The sequence below is a fragment of the Pecten maximus genome, chromosome 13 (genome assembly GCF_902652985.1).
Source record: "Pecten maximus chromosome 13, xPecMax1.1, whole genome shotgun sequence".
Lineage (NCBI taxonomy): Eukaryota > Metazoa > Mollusca > Bivalvia > Pectinida > Pectinidae > Pecten > Pecten maximus.
This window is the reverse complement of record NC_047027.1, coordinates 2726757-2746794: the sequence shown is the minus strand read 5'-3', so window position 1 is coordinate 2746794 and position 20038 is coordinate 2726757. Positions and strand designations below refer to the sequence as shown.

General features: G+C 37.2%; 1 protein-coding gene and 1 long non-coding RNA gene across 2 annotated transcripts; one reads left to right on the top strand and one right to left on the bottom strand.

The window, feature by feature from the left end:
* The first annotated feature begins 7391 nt into the window (after positions 1-7391).
* On the top strand, positions 7392-10652 carry LOC117341405. The gene has a single exon (XM_033903254.1). The coding sequence runs from the start codon at positions 7392-7394 to the stop codon at positions 10650-10652; it is 3261 nt and encodes a 1086-aa protein (XP_033759145.1).
* A 1542-nt stretch (positions 10653-12194) lies between these two features.
* Positions 12195-16801, bottom strand: LOC117341216. The gene is made up of 3 exons (XR_004535585.1): positions 16523-16801; positions 13294-13405; positions 12195-12656 (listed from the first exon to the last, which is right to left on the bottom strand). It is a non-coding gene; the product is annotated as an uncharacterized LOC117341216 (long non-coding RNA).
* Between the last annotated feature and the right edge of the window lie 3237 nt (positions 16802-20038).

The following is a 20038-nucleotide window of genomic DNA, read 5'->3' as shown; positions in this document are numbered from 1 at the left end:
GATTATAGTTATCCCATTTGATGGGTCGGAATGGGTTCCGAGGGAACCTAGCGCGGACATCAAAACCATGAGAGCGGCTCTAGAGAAGATGGACAATGTTATTGATCAGCAAAAGCGGGAAATGGGGGAGGCTAAAGAGGAATTTCGGAGGCAACTCCACCGAGATTGATTATGAAGCCATGTTGGCAGAGGAAGAGGAGAAGCGAGGCACTGGAAACACTCTTAGAGGAAATCCATTCCGTCGCTGATACTAAGGCCATGCGTGCCGAGATCTCCCGAGTTGAGTTGTCGCGTACCGAATCGTCACGAGCTCCGATAACCCCCTCAGGTAAACCCCGCAATCGCAAATTGTGCCCATTATGCAAGGCATCTGGTTGACCGGATACCCATTTTTTGAGCATATGTGTATACTCACCCAGTCAGGACCGACAATTCTTTGCCAAGGTCCGACAGCTTACTTGACTAGAAGATGATTCTGGAGAGGACATTGATACAGCGGTGAAACAGGACCCTCCACGCGACGATTCGCCCTACATTAATACGCGTCCGTCAGCCACTGGTAACATGATTCGTGCCCCCTGTGCTAGAAAGCTTGGTGTTCGCGTTACTAGCAGCTCCCAGTCCGCTCATCAGGCTGATGGGTCATCTCCGCTGAAAATCATCGGAAAGCCACCCAACCTGAAACTCCTGTCTTACGGGAATACAGGAGGTGCACCAGCCCTCAATGCTTCAGATTGCATATGCTGGATTTATAGGCCAGACAAATATGAACTACTGTGACAGCATTTACACTAGAAATTATATAACTACACAGAAAAAGTATTTCACATAATCGTACTGTACAGCGCGGCGGCTAGGAATGACACACACATACACACACACACACACACTATACCCGATACACGCAAACTACTGTGACGTCACGGCACGTGCAACACCTGCATTGCATGATCGTAAGAGGCGACTAAATTTGGGATCTTATCTTTTCTCTTCTTTCTGAACAACTTTCTCTTCCTAATGTCTCACTTGACAATGCCTCACTTTTGGCCTTTAGTTGAGCGTTCGCCCCTGTGAGGAAGGCTTTGGGTTCTGTCCCCTGGCCGAGACATACCAGAGTCTTTAAAAATGGTAGTTGCTCCTCCTGCTTAGCGCTCAGCATACAAGGAGTGGGACGACTGGTTCGCCCGTTGTCAGTATAATAAGACCGGGTGGGGTGTGCTGCTGGGTGTCTTCGGCAGTATGCTTCAGTGAGGTAGCACTCTAAATCGGCAAAAGATCCGGCCCATCACAAGGAGACTTAACACAAACATACCGCAGTCTCCCAAAACACACATACGCATTCATCACACGCATACATGTCGCACGCACGGGAGGCCGTCCTTAAATGACCTTAGCTGTTAATAGGACGTTAAACAAAATAAACCAAACCAAACCAAACCAACACCTGCATTTACGTGCCGACAGAGACAAATTATTCCCGCTATACTTAGCGAAACGCGGGAATATTCAATTCTTCAGATTCTAGTAGATGTTTTCCCACAGAAGACGGGCCAGATTTCAGTGATTCATCAATGTCGTCAGGTTTTGTGTTCCTGGAGGCATAAGACTGCAGCCTGCAAACACAAATAAAACATGAATTGAAAATCTACTAAGTACAGAAAGTTACATTAAGTCAATGATATACATATAGGTTCTATATATACAAATCTTTAGTTTCTGGTATGAACATTCAGCCATTCCTTTATGATATGCAGTAATATATAGTAGAATATCCTGGCACTTTGAAAACATGTTTGAATTTCGAATACTTGGGACCAACACCGCGCATTATTGAAAAGTAAGGGTGTTTTCTATCAGTGTTTAGCTTCGACGGATCATATGTCAGGGAAGTGTCCTGTCCAAGTGTCTTGTGACGTATGCGATAGAAATAATCTCCTAGTCATACATCGTCATGGCGGGGAGTCAATCAGCTAGAGTGACAATCTAATTAAACTCTAGATGGTCATGAACATCTAACAACATCCCATTAGGGGTCACGTCAGGGTGACCTTTTGGATTAGCCAATCAAATGAATACTTCCAGAATCTTGGAAGTGAATTTTATAAATTCGTTTATAAAGTGTCAATATTAAAATTCAAATTTTAGATGTTTAAGTAAAAGGATTATGATTTAACAAAAGTGCTTAAGATATAATTTAATTCAAAAACAAAATACTGAATGTTAAAATAAATGGATATGTGCATACAATTTGAAAAAAGAATATTTGATAAAAAAAAATACCGTTTTTTTTTTCAATAATTGATTGAATATTTATATTAAGTTGAGAAAAATATAACTTTAAATAGTAGTCATATGTATTTACCTTTACTCGATGTGAGATCTTCGTCTCTAGCTTTACTCCGTTTGAGGAGTCTACCTCTGAAATTATTCCAATCGCTTCCTGCATGATTTGTATCCCGAGATGTCCGTTAAAAGTGCGCTATTAGAGGATTTGGCGCTAGTTTTATTACGGCCGTTAGGGTGTAGTCTGCCAACATTTCATTGGTTAATTCACTCAACCTGTGTCATGTTTGAAATTTCAAATTTGCGATTAGATAGGCTGCTAGACGAAATAAGAATGTTGTAAACGTGGAATATATCAGCTAAGATTTTATTGAATAAGACTGATTTGTTATTTTCCCTATCAGACATATGTTGCTAAACGATTAATTTTGTTTGATGTATACTCTTCTCAACCATATTCTTTTCATTTGACAGAGTTGATAAAACATAAAAAGAAATGTTTTTTTATCAATTAGAACAAAAATGATGTTGTAGATGGTTTAATAATAAATTATTTCCTAAAATCAAAGTCACTAACTTTTCACTTCCAAATATTAATACGAGTAATCTCCCCTATGTTTGCACACTATACATTACCCATAATGCAATAGTGTAGAAAAAAAAGTAAACATGGCGAGTGTGCTACTTTTCGTCTGTTGTGTGATTGCTTTCGCTCAAGGATCACAACTCATTATGAGTTGTGATAGGTTACAGGGGGAATATTGCAAACTTGGAAAACATGTTGCGGATTCCAATTTTAGGTGACGGGAACTGTTTTTTTAGAGCCCTGTCATTTGCAGTGTCAGATGAAGAAAGTCATCACAAATTATTGCGAAATGCAGTTGTTAATCATGTAATGAAACTTGAAGATAAATTCCTAAGTCATTTACGACCAGGTTTTAGATCTATACCTGAATACTTGTCAAAGTCACGCATGCTACGTGATGGCACATGGGCTACTGAAGTTGAGATTCTGGCTGCTGCAGATTTACTTCGAACTAACATTTACATTTATGATGCTGCAGTATCTTCCTGGCAACTCTTCTCAGCAAAACAAATAGATAAGAGTTCAAAGATAGAGCAAGAAGCTATTTATTTGTCACATCTGCATCAAACACATTACGACGTTGTTCTGTCAGTAGAAGCTGAATCTGCTGTTGAAACCTCCCAAAGTAATGTACCTGAAAAGATGAACAATTTCACATCTGCATTTGATGTTGCAAAAGAAAATGAATTTTTAAAAATATCTGCTGATACATTTATTGCAAAAGATAAAGCTAAAACAATACTTTCCAACAATGTGGAACAATCTAACAAAGATCTGCTAATTCACAAAAAAGTTATGCAAGGACATTTTCACCAGGGTCATCCCAGATTTTTAGAAAATGCAGGAAAACAGTGTGTACTCAACAGTTTATCTGCTCTTCTACATAATAGTGAGAAAAACGTGAGTCTATGGACAGCTGTTGATTTGGACCATACACTTGAGAAAGGAGATGAATTGTATGGGTATCTTAGAAGAAGTTCTACAATGAATTACGATTACCTGTCTACCTGATATCCCGCGACTTATAGAATACAATGAGCAAATGTTTAAAATAGAGTTTCAGGAATCACTGACGGGTACCTTTGGAAATGTCCAAGATTTAGATCAATATCAGTTTGTTACATTGTTTGAAGCATTGCAACTGGCTTTAGATCAACAAGATATTCATGGAGCTTTTATTACCTTTAAAGGTAACACATTTGTTGTTGTAAAGCAAACTGTAGGATATTTTGTATTTGATTCACATTCTAGAAATATAGCAGGTTTACAAGTGCCAAATGGGACCAGTATTCTTAAATATTTCCATAGTATTCAAGAGGTGCATGATCACTGCATAAACTTAGCAGCATCTATGAACTATACACCACAGGACATGTTCGAAGAAACCGCTGTTTGCATTGTGCACCATCAAATTGAAATGAACAAGGTTTCCCAGAATGCTGTATTTAACTTGCAAGAAGGTATTAACCTGGCAAACGAAGAAAAGGAAAGTAACGTTACGTCAATGATACATGAAGATGAACACGTAGTTAAAAGACCAGAAAAGCAAACGCAGACAATGTTAGACAAATACTTCCAGTACCAAACAAGTATGAGTAACAAAAAATCTGAACATAACGCAAAATCATTGAACCCTAATTATAAATCAAACAGAAAGCAGTACATGAGAAACTACATAAAAAACCGTCGAAAAGGTCAAGAATTCAGAATTATTGATAAAATGTACACTCTAAAAAGCATGAATAAGGCCAGAGAAAACAATGAATTTTGCGAGCAAGAGTATAAAGCTCAGAAAGCTGCTCGACAACAACCAGACATGAAAATGAAAACTAAACAAAGCACTTTAAAAAATAAAAGAAAAGCCAGAGAAAACAAAGAATTTTGTGAGCAAGAGTATACAGCTCAGAAAGCTGCCCGACAAAAACTAGACATGAAAATGAAAACCAAGCAAAGCACTTTAAAAAGCATGACTAAAGCCAGAGAAAACAAAGAATTTTGCGAGCAAGAGTATACAGCTCAGAAAGCTTCCCGACAAAAACTAGACATGAAAATGAAAACTAAGCAAAGCACTTCAAAAAGCATGACTAAGACCAGAGAAAACAAAGAATTTTGCGAGCAAGAGTTTAAAACTCAGAAAGCTGCTCGACAACAACCAGACATGAAAATGAAAACTAAGCAAAGCACTTTAAAAAATAAAAGAAAAGCCAGAGAAAACAAAGAATTTTGTGAGCAAGAGTATACAGCTCAGAAAGTTGCCCGACAACAACCAGACATGAAAATGAAAACTAAGCAAAGCACTTCAAAAAGCATGACTAAGGCCAGAGAAAACAAAGAATTTTGTGAGCAAGAGTATAAAGCTCAGAAAGCTGCCCGACAAAAACTAGACATGAAAATGAAAACTAAGCAAAGCACTTTAAGAAGCATGGCCAAAGCAAGAGAAAAGAAGGAATATTCTGAACACGAGATTGAAGCTAAGCGAATTAAACGAAAACAACCACTACAGTTAGACAGTGAAAGAATATTCAAACAAGAAAGCCGGAAAAGGTGTCGAATCAATGAAAGAGAAACGGAGAGACTTGCAAAAGGTGTAAAACGAAGAAAAAATGATTTTTGTGAGCATGAAGGAGATCTGTCAATGAAAAGACACTTTGGAGATTCTATTGAAAAATGTATTGAAAAATTTCATGAAAAAGCAGCTGAAGGCCCAGTCTTTGTATGTACTTGTTGTCACCAAACTTGGTTTCCAAAGAGTGTTGTAAAGCTTTCTAACACAAATATCAGTGACCAAAGCATGGCTTACTGTACAGGTTACAAATCACAAGATAATGAGGAATGGCTGTGCAGAACTTGTTTAGCAACACTCAAGGAAGAAAAAATCCCAAGACTCTCTCATAAAAATGGAATGACATGGCCTATAAAACCAGATGTCTTGAAGTTACACCCTCTTGAAGAAAGACTGATATCTCAGAGAATACCATTTATGCAAATTAGAGAGTTGCCAAGAGGAGGCCAACTATCGGCTAAAGGAAATGTGGTTAATGTGCCTGTTGATATTCAACCAACAGTTAATGCTTTACCGAGACAGATTGATGAGCATGTAACTATTGCTGTAAAACTGAAAAAACGTCTATCTCATAAATCTGCTTGTTTCACAGAAAATGTACGACCAAATGCTGTTATGAATGCTCTAGAATGGCAAATGCAAAACAGTGAAATGTATAGGAATGCAGGAATCAGTATCAATACTTCTTGGAAAGAAGATGTTCAGAGTGACCAAAGTGAGATGATTTCTGAATACACAGGTAAAACACAATTAACAGATGATAGAGAAATTGAAACCAATAATGACAACTTTTGCGAAGCAACATCTGATGAATGCATTCAAGGCAATGCTGATACACTGGTTGATGAAGCTGACACTGATACGAACAAAATTTATGTATTTGCACCTGGTGAAAATAAAAGACCTCTCGGTTTGTATGAAGATAAAGATGCAGAGTATCTATGCTTCCCCACAATATTTTGTGGTCAAAAAAGAAAGAAAATTTGGAACGTCAAATTCCTGTTCATTACAGTGATATTGCAAAATGGGAATTGAGAAGTGTTGATCGGAGGGCTGCTCATTCTGTTCCAAACATATTTTTCAAACTGAAAAAAATTCAAGCAAAACAAGTTGGAGACAAAGTCAATCTTGCACTTCGGAGATGTAAATCGGAGGGAAAGAAATTGACTGCAGGTCAAGCTAAAGATTCTTCAACCACTAGTTCAATTGTAAGGTTAAATGAAGGTTACTATATATTCAGAACATTACGTTATTCTCCAGCATACCTTTCATCAAAAAAGAAGGATGTCTTTGCAATGATTAGACAGCTTGGCCTGCCAACATGGTTTATGTCTTTGTCGTCAGCAGATACAAGATGGCCAGATCTTCTCAGAACCTTAGCTCAGTTAGATGGGAAAACTCTCTCGAATAATGATCTAAAACAGCTGACTGGGGTTTTAAAAGTAATCTAGTTCAAAAAGATCCTGTGACTTGTGCACGATTTTTTGATAACAGAGTTCAACTTTTTGTTAATGGTTTTCTCAAAAGTTACCACAACCCCATTGGTAATGTGACAGACACATTTCGTAGAGTAGAATTCCAGAACAGAGGTTCACCACACATACATATGCTTCTATGGACTGACAATGCTCCAAAATATTCGGACAATGATGAACAAGATCTCATAGCTTATGTTGACAAGTATATCACATGTTCTTTACAAACAGACAATCCTGAACTTGCAGAACTAGTTCAACTACAGATACACAAACATTCTAAAACCTGCAAAAAAGGTGGCAAACCAGTGTGCAGATTTGGGTTCCCTCTCCCTCCTTTACCAAGAACAATGCTTCTAGAACCACTGGAAACTGATGTTGCAGAATACAGAAAAAGATACACAGAACTACAAAAAAAAAAATGAATGAATACAAAGATGGCTGCGATTTAAGTTTTCAGGTATTTTTACAAACAATTGTCCAAATGGAAGAAACAGAATACATTAAATGTATCAGAGCATCATTGAAAGGTCCAAAAATATTTATCAGGAGGAACCCTGATGAAATGAGAGTGAACTACTACAACCCAGCAGTACTCAAAGCATGGCATGCAAACCTAGACATTCAGTTTGTTTTAGATCCATACGCATGTGCGACATACATAGTATCTTACATCAGTAAGTCTCAGAGAGGTATCAGTGCTTTGCTTGAAAAAGCCTCACAAGAAGCAATTGAAGGAAACATGGACCTTAGACGTCAGGTCAGACATATTGGCAACAAATTCTTGAACTTTGTTGAAGTCAGTGCTCAAGAAGCCAGTTACTTAATACTCCAAATGCCATTAACACAAGCTTCTAGAGATGTAGTTTTTATAAATACTTCCCCACCAGATGAAAGGGTATTTCTCTTAAAAAGTCAAGAAGATCTGGAAAGTCTACCTGAGAATTCTACTGATATCAAAGCTGATAATATGATCACCAGGTATGCTAAAAGACCAAAGCAACTTCAGAATTGGTGTTTAGCAGATGTAGTATCTGAACTGGAAGTAACATTTCCAAAAGAAGCTCAAAAATCAGAAGAACAAAACGAAGATGATGTATCTGAAGATGAAAACTTTTCAAATCAAGATGTTTTGGTACATTTAAAGAATGGGATAAAGATTCGGAGACGAAAGAACAAACGAGTTATACGATATGTAGGTTACAGCAAAAAGACAAACTCTGAACAGTACTATAGAGAAAGAATTCTTCTATTCCTTCCATGGCGAAATGAAAGTACTGACATTATTAATGGATATACAACATTTGAGCAACATTATAGAAGCAAATCCAACATTATTAAAGCTGTACAGAAGAAATATGAGCATTTTGTTGAGGAACTAGAACAAGCCAGGCTTCAGGCTGAATGTGAACTTGATGATTTTGATGAAGTAGCCCCAAATACTGAACATACTGAAGCAGAGGATGCTGACATTGGTCCACAACCTTCAGAACAGTTTGTACATTTTGATCCAGACACACAACCACATAAAGATTATGATATTGGTCCAGATATTGGATTGCCAACAAAAACTTCTGATGTACAAACAAGTCCAGTTAGAATCCCTGATGAACAATATCACAAACTTCTGCAGTCTTTAAACTGTAAACAGAGAGAATTTCACAACCATGTAAGTTACTGGATCCAACATAATGATGAACCTTTGTATGCATTTTTAACTGGAGGTGCAGGAACAGGCAAATCAGTTGTCATTGATACACTTTATCAGACTTTGCATAGAGCCCTTTGTTCAGAAGAAGGAGAAAATCCTGATGATATCAGAATTTTACTCTGTGCCTATACAGGAAAAGCAGCTTATAACATTAATGGAATGACCATAGCATCAGCTTTTCACAAAAAGATGTACCAGTCACAGCAAAACATGTATGCTGATGAGCTAAACACATATAGGACAAAGTATAGAAATTTATCTGTAGTCATCATAGATGAGATATCAATGGTTGGAAATAAACTCCTAGCATTTATCCATGAAAGGCTTCAGCAGCTGACTGGTACAAAACAAGACTTTGGTGGTGTCAGCATAATTGCAGTTGGCGATTTATATCAGCTTTCCCCAGTTGGAGATTCTTGGATTTTCAAAGATCTTTCATGTCCAGGCCAAGGTCTTGCCAAAAACCTATGGAAAGATCATTTTAGCATGTTTGAGCTTACTGAAATCATGAGACAAAAGGATGATATTGAGTTTTCCAAACTTCTTAACAGACTCCGACACAATGAGTTGTCAAATGAGGACAAACAAACTATTTTGACGCGCCATGTTAAAGTAGGCTCTATTCAACATCCAGTCACAGCACCACATCTTTTCATTGAAAATAAATTTGTGGATGATTTCAACAACAACTTTATGCAAAACCTTACCACAACCAAAGTAAATGTCCAAGCTGACACAGATGTTCTCTCCCAAACAAAACTCTCACTCGATGTCAAAAAGTCCCTTATTGATAAGCTTCCAGACAAACAAGCTAATACTGGACAACTGAAGACCAGTTTGACTATTGCAGTTGATATGATTTATGATATTTCTGTAAACATTGATGTTGCTGATGGTTTGACAAATGGTAGTACGTGTGTAGTGAAATATATTGAATACAAACAATCCACCATTAGACCGGCCATTGTATGGGTATTATTTGGTAATGAAAAAATAGGGGCAATGAGAAGATCTCAGTATCAACATTTGTTGAATAGAAATGTAGATAAATCCTGGACACCTATCTTTGAAACAAAGCGTACATTTATGTATAACAGAAAAACATTTGAAAGGATACAGTTTCCTCTTACACCATCTGCTGCAAAAACTGTTCACAAAGCACAAGGTGCAACACTGGACCAAGTTGTAGTCAGTTTGTCACAAACGAAGAAACGCAAAATACCACATATCCACTATGTCGCACTCTCTAGAGTTAGATCACTACAAAACCTTCACATAATTGACTTCAATGAAAACAGTCTTTCAAAAGACAAAGATGTTGATGCAGAGATGCAAAGGTTATCAGAAAATGGATTACAGCTTTGTTTCAATCCACTATATAATATACACATGCAAGTCCAGTTTCTTTTCAACAATGCCAGATCTTTGAACAAACACATCTTAGACATAAGATCAGATCCAAATGTTTTTGCAGCTGATGTAGTGGGCATTGCAGAGTCTCGACTTCATATCAATGATATAAATGACACATTTGAATTAGAAGGATTCAGAATATTTAGAAATGATGTGCTGCACTCACAATCAAGACCACACCATGGACTTGTAATGTATGTGAAATCCCATTTAGATGTTATCACATATGAAATGTTTTCCACAAGAGACGTAGAATTTTCTTACATTTCATTCAATCTGTGCCAAATACTCGTGCAATGTGCAGTTGTATATAAGAAACCAGGCTGTTCCCTATCACACTTTTGTGCTATAATGAAGGAACACTTACAACCACTTGTAGATGTAAATGAAAAGATTGTTATAATGGGAGATTTTAATGTAGATTTGAAGAAAACTGGACAAGATACTTTTCTCAGGTTTATGGAATCAACATTTCACTGTACACAAACTATCAATCAGCCAACAACCAAAATGAAATCACAATTGGATTTAATATTCACAAATTTCACTGAGAGAAAAACTGGTGTTTTAGATGCCTATTGGTCTGACCATGATATGGTGTACTGTGCTGTGAATACTTAAAACCCGCCGTAAACAATTGGTGACTGTATTCGCATGCGTCTCAATATTTGAGACTGCATGACAATACGTCACCTTGGTGGTTTAGCTGTATCTGGGTTTCCACCATTTCCATACCACATACATGTGACTCCTGTGTAGTTTCTCACTACACAGGACTTGTATGCATGTGGTATTATTTAGTTCAAACATGAACTTATGTCATCAACTGTGCAGCATCTGTCCGGCGTCAACTTTTTCCTTTAAACTTCTTCACAATAACTGAAAAGTGGAAAGTCCACCATAATGATATTGCACCAGGTGAGTGATTCAGACCTGTGGGGCCTCTTGTTTTTACATGTACATGTGATTAATTTGTGGTTTCCTAGTACATTGGAAATATATGGTATTTCAATATATTAAACTTCATTTACACCAAGCCATGTGAATTTAAAATATCATTGATTTTCAGTTATAAAACTAAAATATTGTGCATTTTGATGAGAGGAATTTCAAGATTTGAATGTTTACATTGTTTCTTTACTTAACTACCGTATGTATCCAGCAAGTATACACATTTTAGATCAAATTTAACATTTCTCTCATTTTATTTTTTAATGAGAATAACTACAATATGTATGCATAGGTATATGCTAATATTACTGGATGAATAGTAGACAATGAAGGAAACTGTATGTGTTGGAATTTCCCTGTACAAATATACATATTTCATACAGATGTGCACTGTTAAAAGAACATTACATGTAACGTTATGTACTGTTACAGCCTGTATTTAGTTAAAGGACATTATAGTAAAATTTCCTTCCACAATGTATTTATTTAGAACGCTTGTGACGTGGAAATGAAGAAACAACCATAAACATTTTGCAAAATATTGGACTGGATTGCAGGTGTTACTGACAAAGAATCTGCAAACTGCACTGTTCAATTTATGTGGTGTCATATTAATGTAAAAACTTGTCCATGATTCTTCAGATTGAATTTAATTAAAATAATATGTATGTTTTGTATTAGAACTCGTGTAATCAAATGTGCTTTAATTCTAACACTTGTATAGCATTTTTTGTACCATGTACTATTAATGTTTTGCATGTCAAAACTATTCATTATATATGTGTGATTTTTTTCAATTGAACATTTCTTATTCAAAATGTAGACATATTATTTGTACAATGAGGATCTTAAAAACTAAGCATTCAATCAAACAGTATAATACATTGTTTTATTTTTCATTGTTAAATTCTAATATTATACATTATAATAGCATCTTTCACCATTAAGTTTTTCAATGCACACAAGATATCAAGAGTCATAAAAGGTCTAATATTTATTGAATTGATATCGCAATGTACAAAATGTATATGTATATCAGAGCTATTATACAAACTTATCTCCATGTCACAGATAATAAAGCTGCTAAGATTAAAAAGCAGCAGCAGGAAAATAATACCTGCATATTGAAGTACTAACTTTGAACTACAATGCTTAAACAAGCTACCATATCACTGTCAGCTTCATTTCATAACTAATATGAGGTAAGTATAGTGTAGAGGGTATGTCACTGCCGCAGCTATAAACGCTCGTAAACTCACCCTCTACTGATGAATTGAATGAACTATTGAACTTGAGAAGTTGACATGATATGGATTAATATTAAACAAGTTAGTACAAGCTATATATGTATATGTAGGTAAATGTAGTCATTGCGAATCATTTATCTCCATTCAGTAATGCTTGTTTCAACTACATTTATTACTTATTGGAAAAAAACACCTGTATTATGGCTCTTAAAGTTTAGTGTGCTTACATTTTGCTATAATTAAAACTGATAATAGAAATAAGGGATTTGCTACATTTGTATGTACAAATGTATTGGTATCTTTACCATTTCTGTAATTTGTGTATTTTGATAAAAAAACATGATTTTATTTCAAAGAAAATAACTTAATATATATACTGTACATACATATGCAACTTTCTGGTTTGTACAGCACCTCACCTTATTCTCTGTAACAACAAGGGATTTGTCTGTCAACCTAAAGTGAATTTTATCAGGCTATTAGTACATATACCAGCCCCTATGATATTCCTTATCAGAACTTTTGATTTTCGCTGATAAGGATTATCTATGCTAATTGTTAAATTTTATGCAACAGCTACTACACAGCCCTGAATATTTTGTTTCTATGATAATTTCGATACTATTTTCCCGCAGGGTTATGATTACCTTAACTTAATATTGATGTGTATGCATAATAAAATGTTTATATACTTGAGCAATTTGATTTTCATAATGCAAGTTTTCAACTTTAACAATCTTGCTCGTCTTCTATAAATGATTTATACATTATTTTGTTTTCAATATAGATGGTGTCTGGTACTTGCCTAATAAAAGATCTGTCTGGTTATCATATGTTTTCTAGCTCACATTACATGTATTTCAAATATGTATGAAACTATACCTGTATATAACAATTCTGAACAAATATCATAAGAGTACCTTCTATGATAAATTTGACAATAAACAATTTTATCCATAAACTCATCTTTTGTTATACTTTATATTAAAAGCAAACGTTTTGTTACCTAACCTGCCCAAAGAACATATCGTTATAAGCTTATGCAGTGGTGCAGCGTTTATTACCTGTCGTCCAGCCATCAGCATTGGACTCTGAAACTAGCCTGAAATGGCCGTGCTTGGATGATCCTGATCATTGTTGTTATTTTTCAACTCAAGATAGCACCATGTCCGCCATCTTGAAAATTACATTTTCAATTACTTGAATGAGTTCTAGATACACCAGTAGTATGTAATTAGGAAGTCAGATGACCGTTGAGGCCCATGGGCCTCTTGTTACTCTGAACCCCCATGGGCCTGAGGGGCGGGGCCAAATAGGGGAAATAGGGTTACTCCTTTAAATCGCTACTAGTCATAAAGTTATGAATGAATTTGAACCAAATTTGGTCAGGAACATCCTTGGCAGAAGGGGAACAGAGTTTGTATACATTTTTACTCTGAACCCCCAGGGACCTGAGGGGCGGGGCCAAATAGGGGAAATAGGGTTACTCCTTTAAATCGCTACTAGTCATAAAGTTATGAATGAATTTGAACCAAATTTGGTCAGTAACATCCTTGGCAGAAAGGGAACAGAGTTTGTATAAATTTTTACTCTTAACCCCCAGGGGCCTGAGGGGCGGGGCCAAATAGGGGAAATAGAGTTACTCCTTTAAATCGCTACTAGTCATGAAGTTATGAATGAATTTGAACCAAATTTGGTCAGGAACATCCTTGGCAGAAGGTGAACAGAGTTTGTATAAATTTTTACTCTGAACCCCCAGGGCCTGAGGGGCGGGGCCAAATAGGGGAAATAGGGTTACTCCTTTAAATCGCTACTAGTCATAAAGTTATGAATGAATTTGAACCAAATTTGGTCAGTAACATCCTTGGCAGAAAGGGAACAGAGTTTGTATAATTTTTTACTCTGAACCCCCAGGGGCCTGAGGGGCGGGGCCAAATAGGGGAAATAGAGTTACTCCTTTAAATCGCTACTAGTCATGAAGTTACGAATGAATTTGAACCAAATTTGTTCAGTAACATCCTTGGCAGAAAGGGAACAGAGTTTGTATAAATTTTTACTTCGAACCCCCAGGGGCCTGAGGGGCGGGGCCAAATAGGGGAAATAGGGTTAATCCTTTAAATCGCTACTAGTCATAAAGTTATTAATGAATTTGAACCAAATTAGGTCAGGAACATCCTTGGGGGAAGAGGAACAAAGTTTGTGTAAATCTTTATTCTCAACCCCCAGGGGCCTGAGGGGCGGGGCCAAATAGGGGAAATAGCGTTACTCCTTTAAATCGCTACTAGTCCTAAAGTATTGAATAGGTTTTCACCAAATTTGGTCAGTAACATCCTTGAGGGGAGGGGGAACAGAGTTTATATGAATTTTTACTCTGTACCCCTAGGGGCCTAAGGGGCAGGGCCAAGTAGGGGAAATAGAGATTAGTCTTTTAATTGCTACTAGTCATAAAGTTTTAAATGGATTTTAACCAAATATGGTCAAGAATATTCATTGGAGAAGGGGAACCGAGTTGGTATGATTTTTTACTCTGAATCCCCAGGGGACTGGGGAGTGGGGTCTGATAGGGAAAATAGGGGTTAATCCTTTAAATCGGTATTAATTATTAAGTTACGAATGGATTTGAACCAAATTTGGTCTGGAATATCCTTAGAGAAGGGGGAAAGAGAGTTTATATAAATATTGACTCTGACTTCCAAGGGGCCTGAAGGGAGGGGCCAAATAGGGGAAATAGAGATTTGAGTTTTAAATGGATTTGAACCCAATTTGGTCAGAAACATCCGTGGTGATGGGGGAACAGATTTTGCATAAATGGTTACTGTGACCCTCAATCCCATAACTATGTATATCATCGCTGGGCATTAAGAGATAAACACAATTTATGTAAAAATAGGCCAAAGGGGTTTTCCCCACCCTAAGGGACTTAGTTTCTTTAAACACCATTATGGTGTAAAAATAATCCATATGGTCTTTCAGAGAGTACATTTTTAGGTCACCTGAGACGAAGTCTCAAGTGACCTATTCTAATCGCCTTTTGTCCGTGAATTATATATGGGATTACAGTTTGATGTTATGTACATGTTGGCCCTGGTTGACCCCCAGGGGCTGGTGGGCGGGGCCAAAAAGGGTCAAATTGACTGAAATTTCAAAAATCTTCTTCTCTAATCTCAGATATGTTAGAATCAAATACTCTTCATAGATGGAAGGCTCTTCTGGTGCTTTACCAAAATTGTGAATTTCATGACCCTGGGGTCTCACGTTTGCCCCTGGGGAGGGGGTAAACTTTACTATAGTTTATATAGGGAAATCACATTTTTGACTATTATTTGTTGGATTTGTATTGGAATTCATTCTAACTTGTATCAAATTATCAGCATGGGATGACACTTTGATGGTATGTACATGTTGGCCCTAGTTGACCCCCAGGGGCTGGTGGGCGGGGCCAAAAAGGGTCAAATTGACTAAAATTTCAAAAATCTTCTTCTCTACTCTCAGATATGGTAGAATCAAATACTCTTCAAAGATGGAAGGGTCTTAAGGTGCTTTACCAAAATTGTGAATTTCATGACCCTGGGGTCTCACGTTTGCCCCTGGGGAGGGGGTAAACTTTACTATAGTTTATATAGGGAAATCACATTTTTGACTATTATTTGTTGGATTTGTATTGGAATTCATCTAACTTGGTTCAAATTATCATCATGGGATTACAGTTTGATGTTATGTACATGTTGGCCCTAGTTGACCCCCAGGGGCTGGTGGGCGGGGCCAAAAAGGGTCAAATTGACTGAAATTTCAAAAATCTTCTTATCTACTATATGTTAGAATCAAATACTCTTCATAGACTGACCCCATTAGGACTGATGGGTGGGGCCAAAAAGGGTCAATTTAGTTGGCCGAAATATTTCAAATCTCAGGTGACCGTTAAGGCCCTTTGGGCCTCTTGTTGTATATGTATTGACAAATTGAACATGTACATTATTTTGACATTTGGTCAAATCCAACCAGGTGAGCGATACAGGCCCCATGGGCCTCTTGTTTGAGTTTTAATTTTTTGCTGCAGTGGAACAAGTTATGAAAAGAAGGCATACACTTTGTATATAGACCAGAAAACAAACTTTTTGATTCTGCAGGTGCGTGCCATCAAATTTTAAACAGCTCCCAAATGACCTCAATCACATTTAACTTTCAAGAAAGATAATATTCTACCTGATGTTTTTGCTAATTTTCCTATTAAATATGGTTGTCAGAGCAGATTAACGGTTGAAATACTTAAATATGAATGAAATGGGTACTTACATATGATATTCCCTTTTACGAATCTCTGGTTCATCAGATATCATAATTGGGTCGAAACTTACTGTTGGGCGCATTAAAATTAACATGATAGCAATTACAACACAAAAGTAGTCACGGGTTATTTTGGGACGTAATGGTATGGGGGCTATATGGCTTCTTCGGCCGAATCGTCATACACCCGTCATTAGTATTCGTGTCAGGTAAAACAAAGGGAATGGAACAAACGGATTCTCATTTTGATAGATACTATTGTTGATTGCGCTTGTGCGTTGCTTATGTAACGTGTATGTGTATATATATTTATGTGTGTACGCTCGATATTAGGACACGTGTTACTAGGTTATCAGACATTTCGTCCCATTTGCTCAAAATACGATGTTTCGGCCAATATGGTTAGAGTTGTTCCAAAGCTTGTGCGATTCAGACATTGTTTTCTCTCTCTCTCTTGATTTCTTCCTTCCATCCTTAACTATGTTGGCATTACATCAAAATTACATCGTTTATTGATATTTCGGATGAGTTCGATAACATCGTTCCAATTAAGAAATCTCTGTCGACTGGGGTTTGGTATCTTATCAAAATTATTACAGTCGAGTTCAGGCGACGATCTACGCAGAAGCCTCTGCTTGATATCCCTGGCACGATATTGTATACCATATCACATCTAAGAGTCATTTAAAAAGTCAATATATTGATATCCGTACTATTTCAGTTTGTATTATGATTAACCATAGCACTTTATGTCGGCATCACGTGAGCCATTTCAACATCAAAATCCAATTGTTGTTGCCCAAGAGTTTAGGGTGATATATGCATATTTCTGAAGAGGGCCCAGCCGTTTAACTAGTTGATTTATCTTAAAAACAACCACAATTACTGCGAAATAAGTGCTTTGAATGTGGTACCATTTTTGCCATATAAATAGTTTAAATCACAACCGCCATTTGCATTTCCAATGTCAAAACAAAATAAGTGTAAACATGTACCTTAAGTAAAATTCAGCCAAACAAATACTCATAGTTTATGCTATATAGACACATTTGAGCAACAGCATCACAGAGAGCATGACTTGTGCTTCCACGGATGTTGACTACGTATGGTGAACATTAGTGAATGTCGCACGCACGGCAGGCCGTCCTTAAACCTTAGCTGTTAGTAGGACGTTAAACAACATAATAAACCAAACCATTGACAAGCTTTTCTTATTTATGTGTTTCTTTGTGTAGGATTATTAGAACAACATCTGAGTGTTCAATTCTCATCAAATATATTAAAACATACTCATTTTCCAATTTTTGCTGAACACACACAACAGAGTCTTAAAGGTTTTTTTTACCAAATTTTTATTCTACCGCTGGTACGTTCATTTGTGTTCGAGAAGGGTGATACTGAAGATGACTTCCATGCTTTGTGTCCCATTTAACATTTTCTCCGAGAAATGGGGTTGAATATAGGGTTGTTTCCAGATTTTGGTTAATGGTATGCAAGTGTAGTAGGTATCGGGTAGTACTAAAACCAACCCAGGTATTTGTTGGCCTTTAGGGTTCCGTTTCTCTCAAGAACGACACAATATAGTTTTGACAGGCTTGTTCTTTACCTAACATATATTAGACAGACAACACATAAGTTTAAGAAAAACCACATTCAAGGACGGAAACACGCTCAGCACTGACACACAACCCTACATGACTGTAATTTTCTCCGTATCTACATGTACTGGCGCACCTGACGTGCTTTCCCTATGGACTTGTCATGTTTATAAACCAACCTGAATGAACGATGGATTTCCACGTGGTTACCCCACAGACCCCGACATGGGGCACTGCAAGCCTGTCGCTTTCTTGTGCCGCGCGCACAGGTAAAAATCTTCTTTATATAGCCTACACGTGTAGAGCAGTTCGATCATCTACCAATTGGCTGCCCTGACACAAAAGGCGTTTAGTACGGGATCGAGTGAAGCCCGCGATTATTTAAACGGTACGTATACGTTATCATACACAGCTCAATATATTAGCCATGGTAGAGTAATATAAAATTATATGATAGTCATTCACATCACATTGAATTCATTCAGACAACATAACACTCATTCATACAATCTTCACTTACTCGCACAATCCGACATTCTTCCAACTCAATCTCAGCCTGGCCAGGACACACTCAAATCTACATCTGCCACACAAGTCCAGTGCGGATTTCTTTGATGATATCCCGCTTATCTGTAAATCCTTGACAGCCTTTTGCTTGGATTTTCTCCCCGCTTGGGACATGCCAAGTTTGTAGCTGAGATGTCTTTGCAATTTCAACTGGGATAGCTATTTGACCTATAATCTTGAATTTGGCAAGCTGCGTAGAGTTCCTAAGTTCTAACGACAGGCACACTACGCATTACTCACTTAAAGGTGTTGATATGACCGAAGGTCACATGATATGGATATCATTATTACATTATATAAGTTAGGTTGACGTAATGTGTTGCTTATCTGTTTCAAAAGTGAACGACACGAAATAAATGCATTGATCTGATGTGGCCAGTCATTTTTTGTTTCGGAGCTGTAATATTTCCTGTTATTTCACAACATATTCCGACTGGTTTTACTGTAAAATGATTTTAAAAGCCATATGTTACATAATATATACAGGTAGAATAATCTGTTTTCCATTTCTGGTCATCTACAAGTCTAGTATACTGGGTGATTAATTGAGTAAAGTGGAGTGTGCTGCTGGGTGTCTTTGGCAGTATTTCCAATTTTTGCTGAACACACACAACAGAGTCTTGTAGGTTTTTTTTACCAAATTTTTATTCTACCGCTGGTACGTTCATTTGTGTTCGAGAAGGGTGATACTGAAGATGACTTCCATGCTTTGTGTCCCATTTAACATTTTCTCCGAGAAATGGGGTTGAATATAGGGTTGTTTCCAGATTTTGGTTAATGGTATGCAAGTGTAGTAGGTATCGGGTAGTACTAAAACCAACCCAGGTATTTGTTGGCCTTTAGGGTTCCGTTTCTCTCAAGAACGACACAATATAGTTTTGACAGGCTTGTTCTTTACCTAACATATATTAGACAGACAACAAATAAGTTTAAGAAAAACCACATTCAAGGACGGAAACACGCTCAGCACTGACACACAACCCTACATGACTGTAATTTTCTCCGTATCTACATGTACTGGCGCACCTGACGTGCTTTCCCTATGGACTTGTCATGTTTATAAACCAACCTGAATGAACGATGGATTTCCACGTGGTTACCCCACAGACCCCGACATGGGGCACTGCAAGCCTGTCGCTTTCTTGTGCCGCGCGCACAGGTAAAAATCTTCTTTATATAGCCTACACGTGTAGAGCAGTTCGATCATCTACCAATTGGCTGCCCTGACACAAAAGGCGTTTAGTACGGGATCGAGTGAAGCCCGCGATTATTTAAACGGTACGTATACGTTATCATACACAGCTCAATATATTAGCCATGGTAGAGTAATATAAAATTATATGATAGTCATTCACATCAC

Bases quoted from the DNA above. Each gene is read 5' to 3' on its own strand.
- LOC117341405 (XM_033903254.1), top strand. From the start codon at position 7,392: ATGGAAGAAACAGAATACATTAAATGTATCAGAGCATCATTGAAAGGT.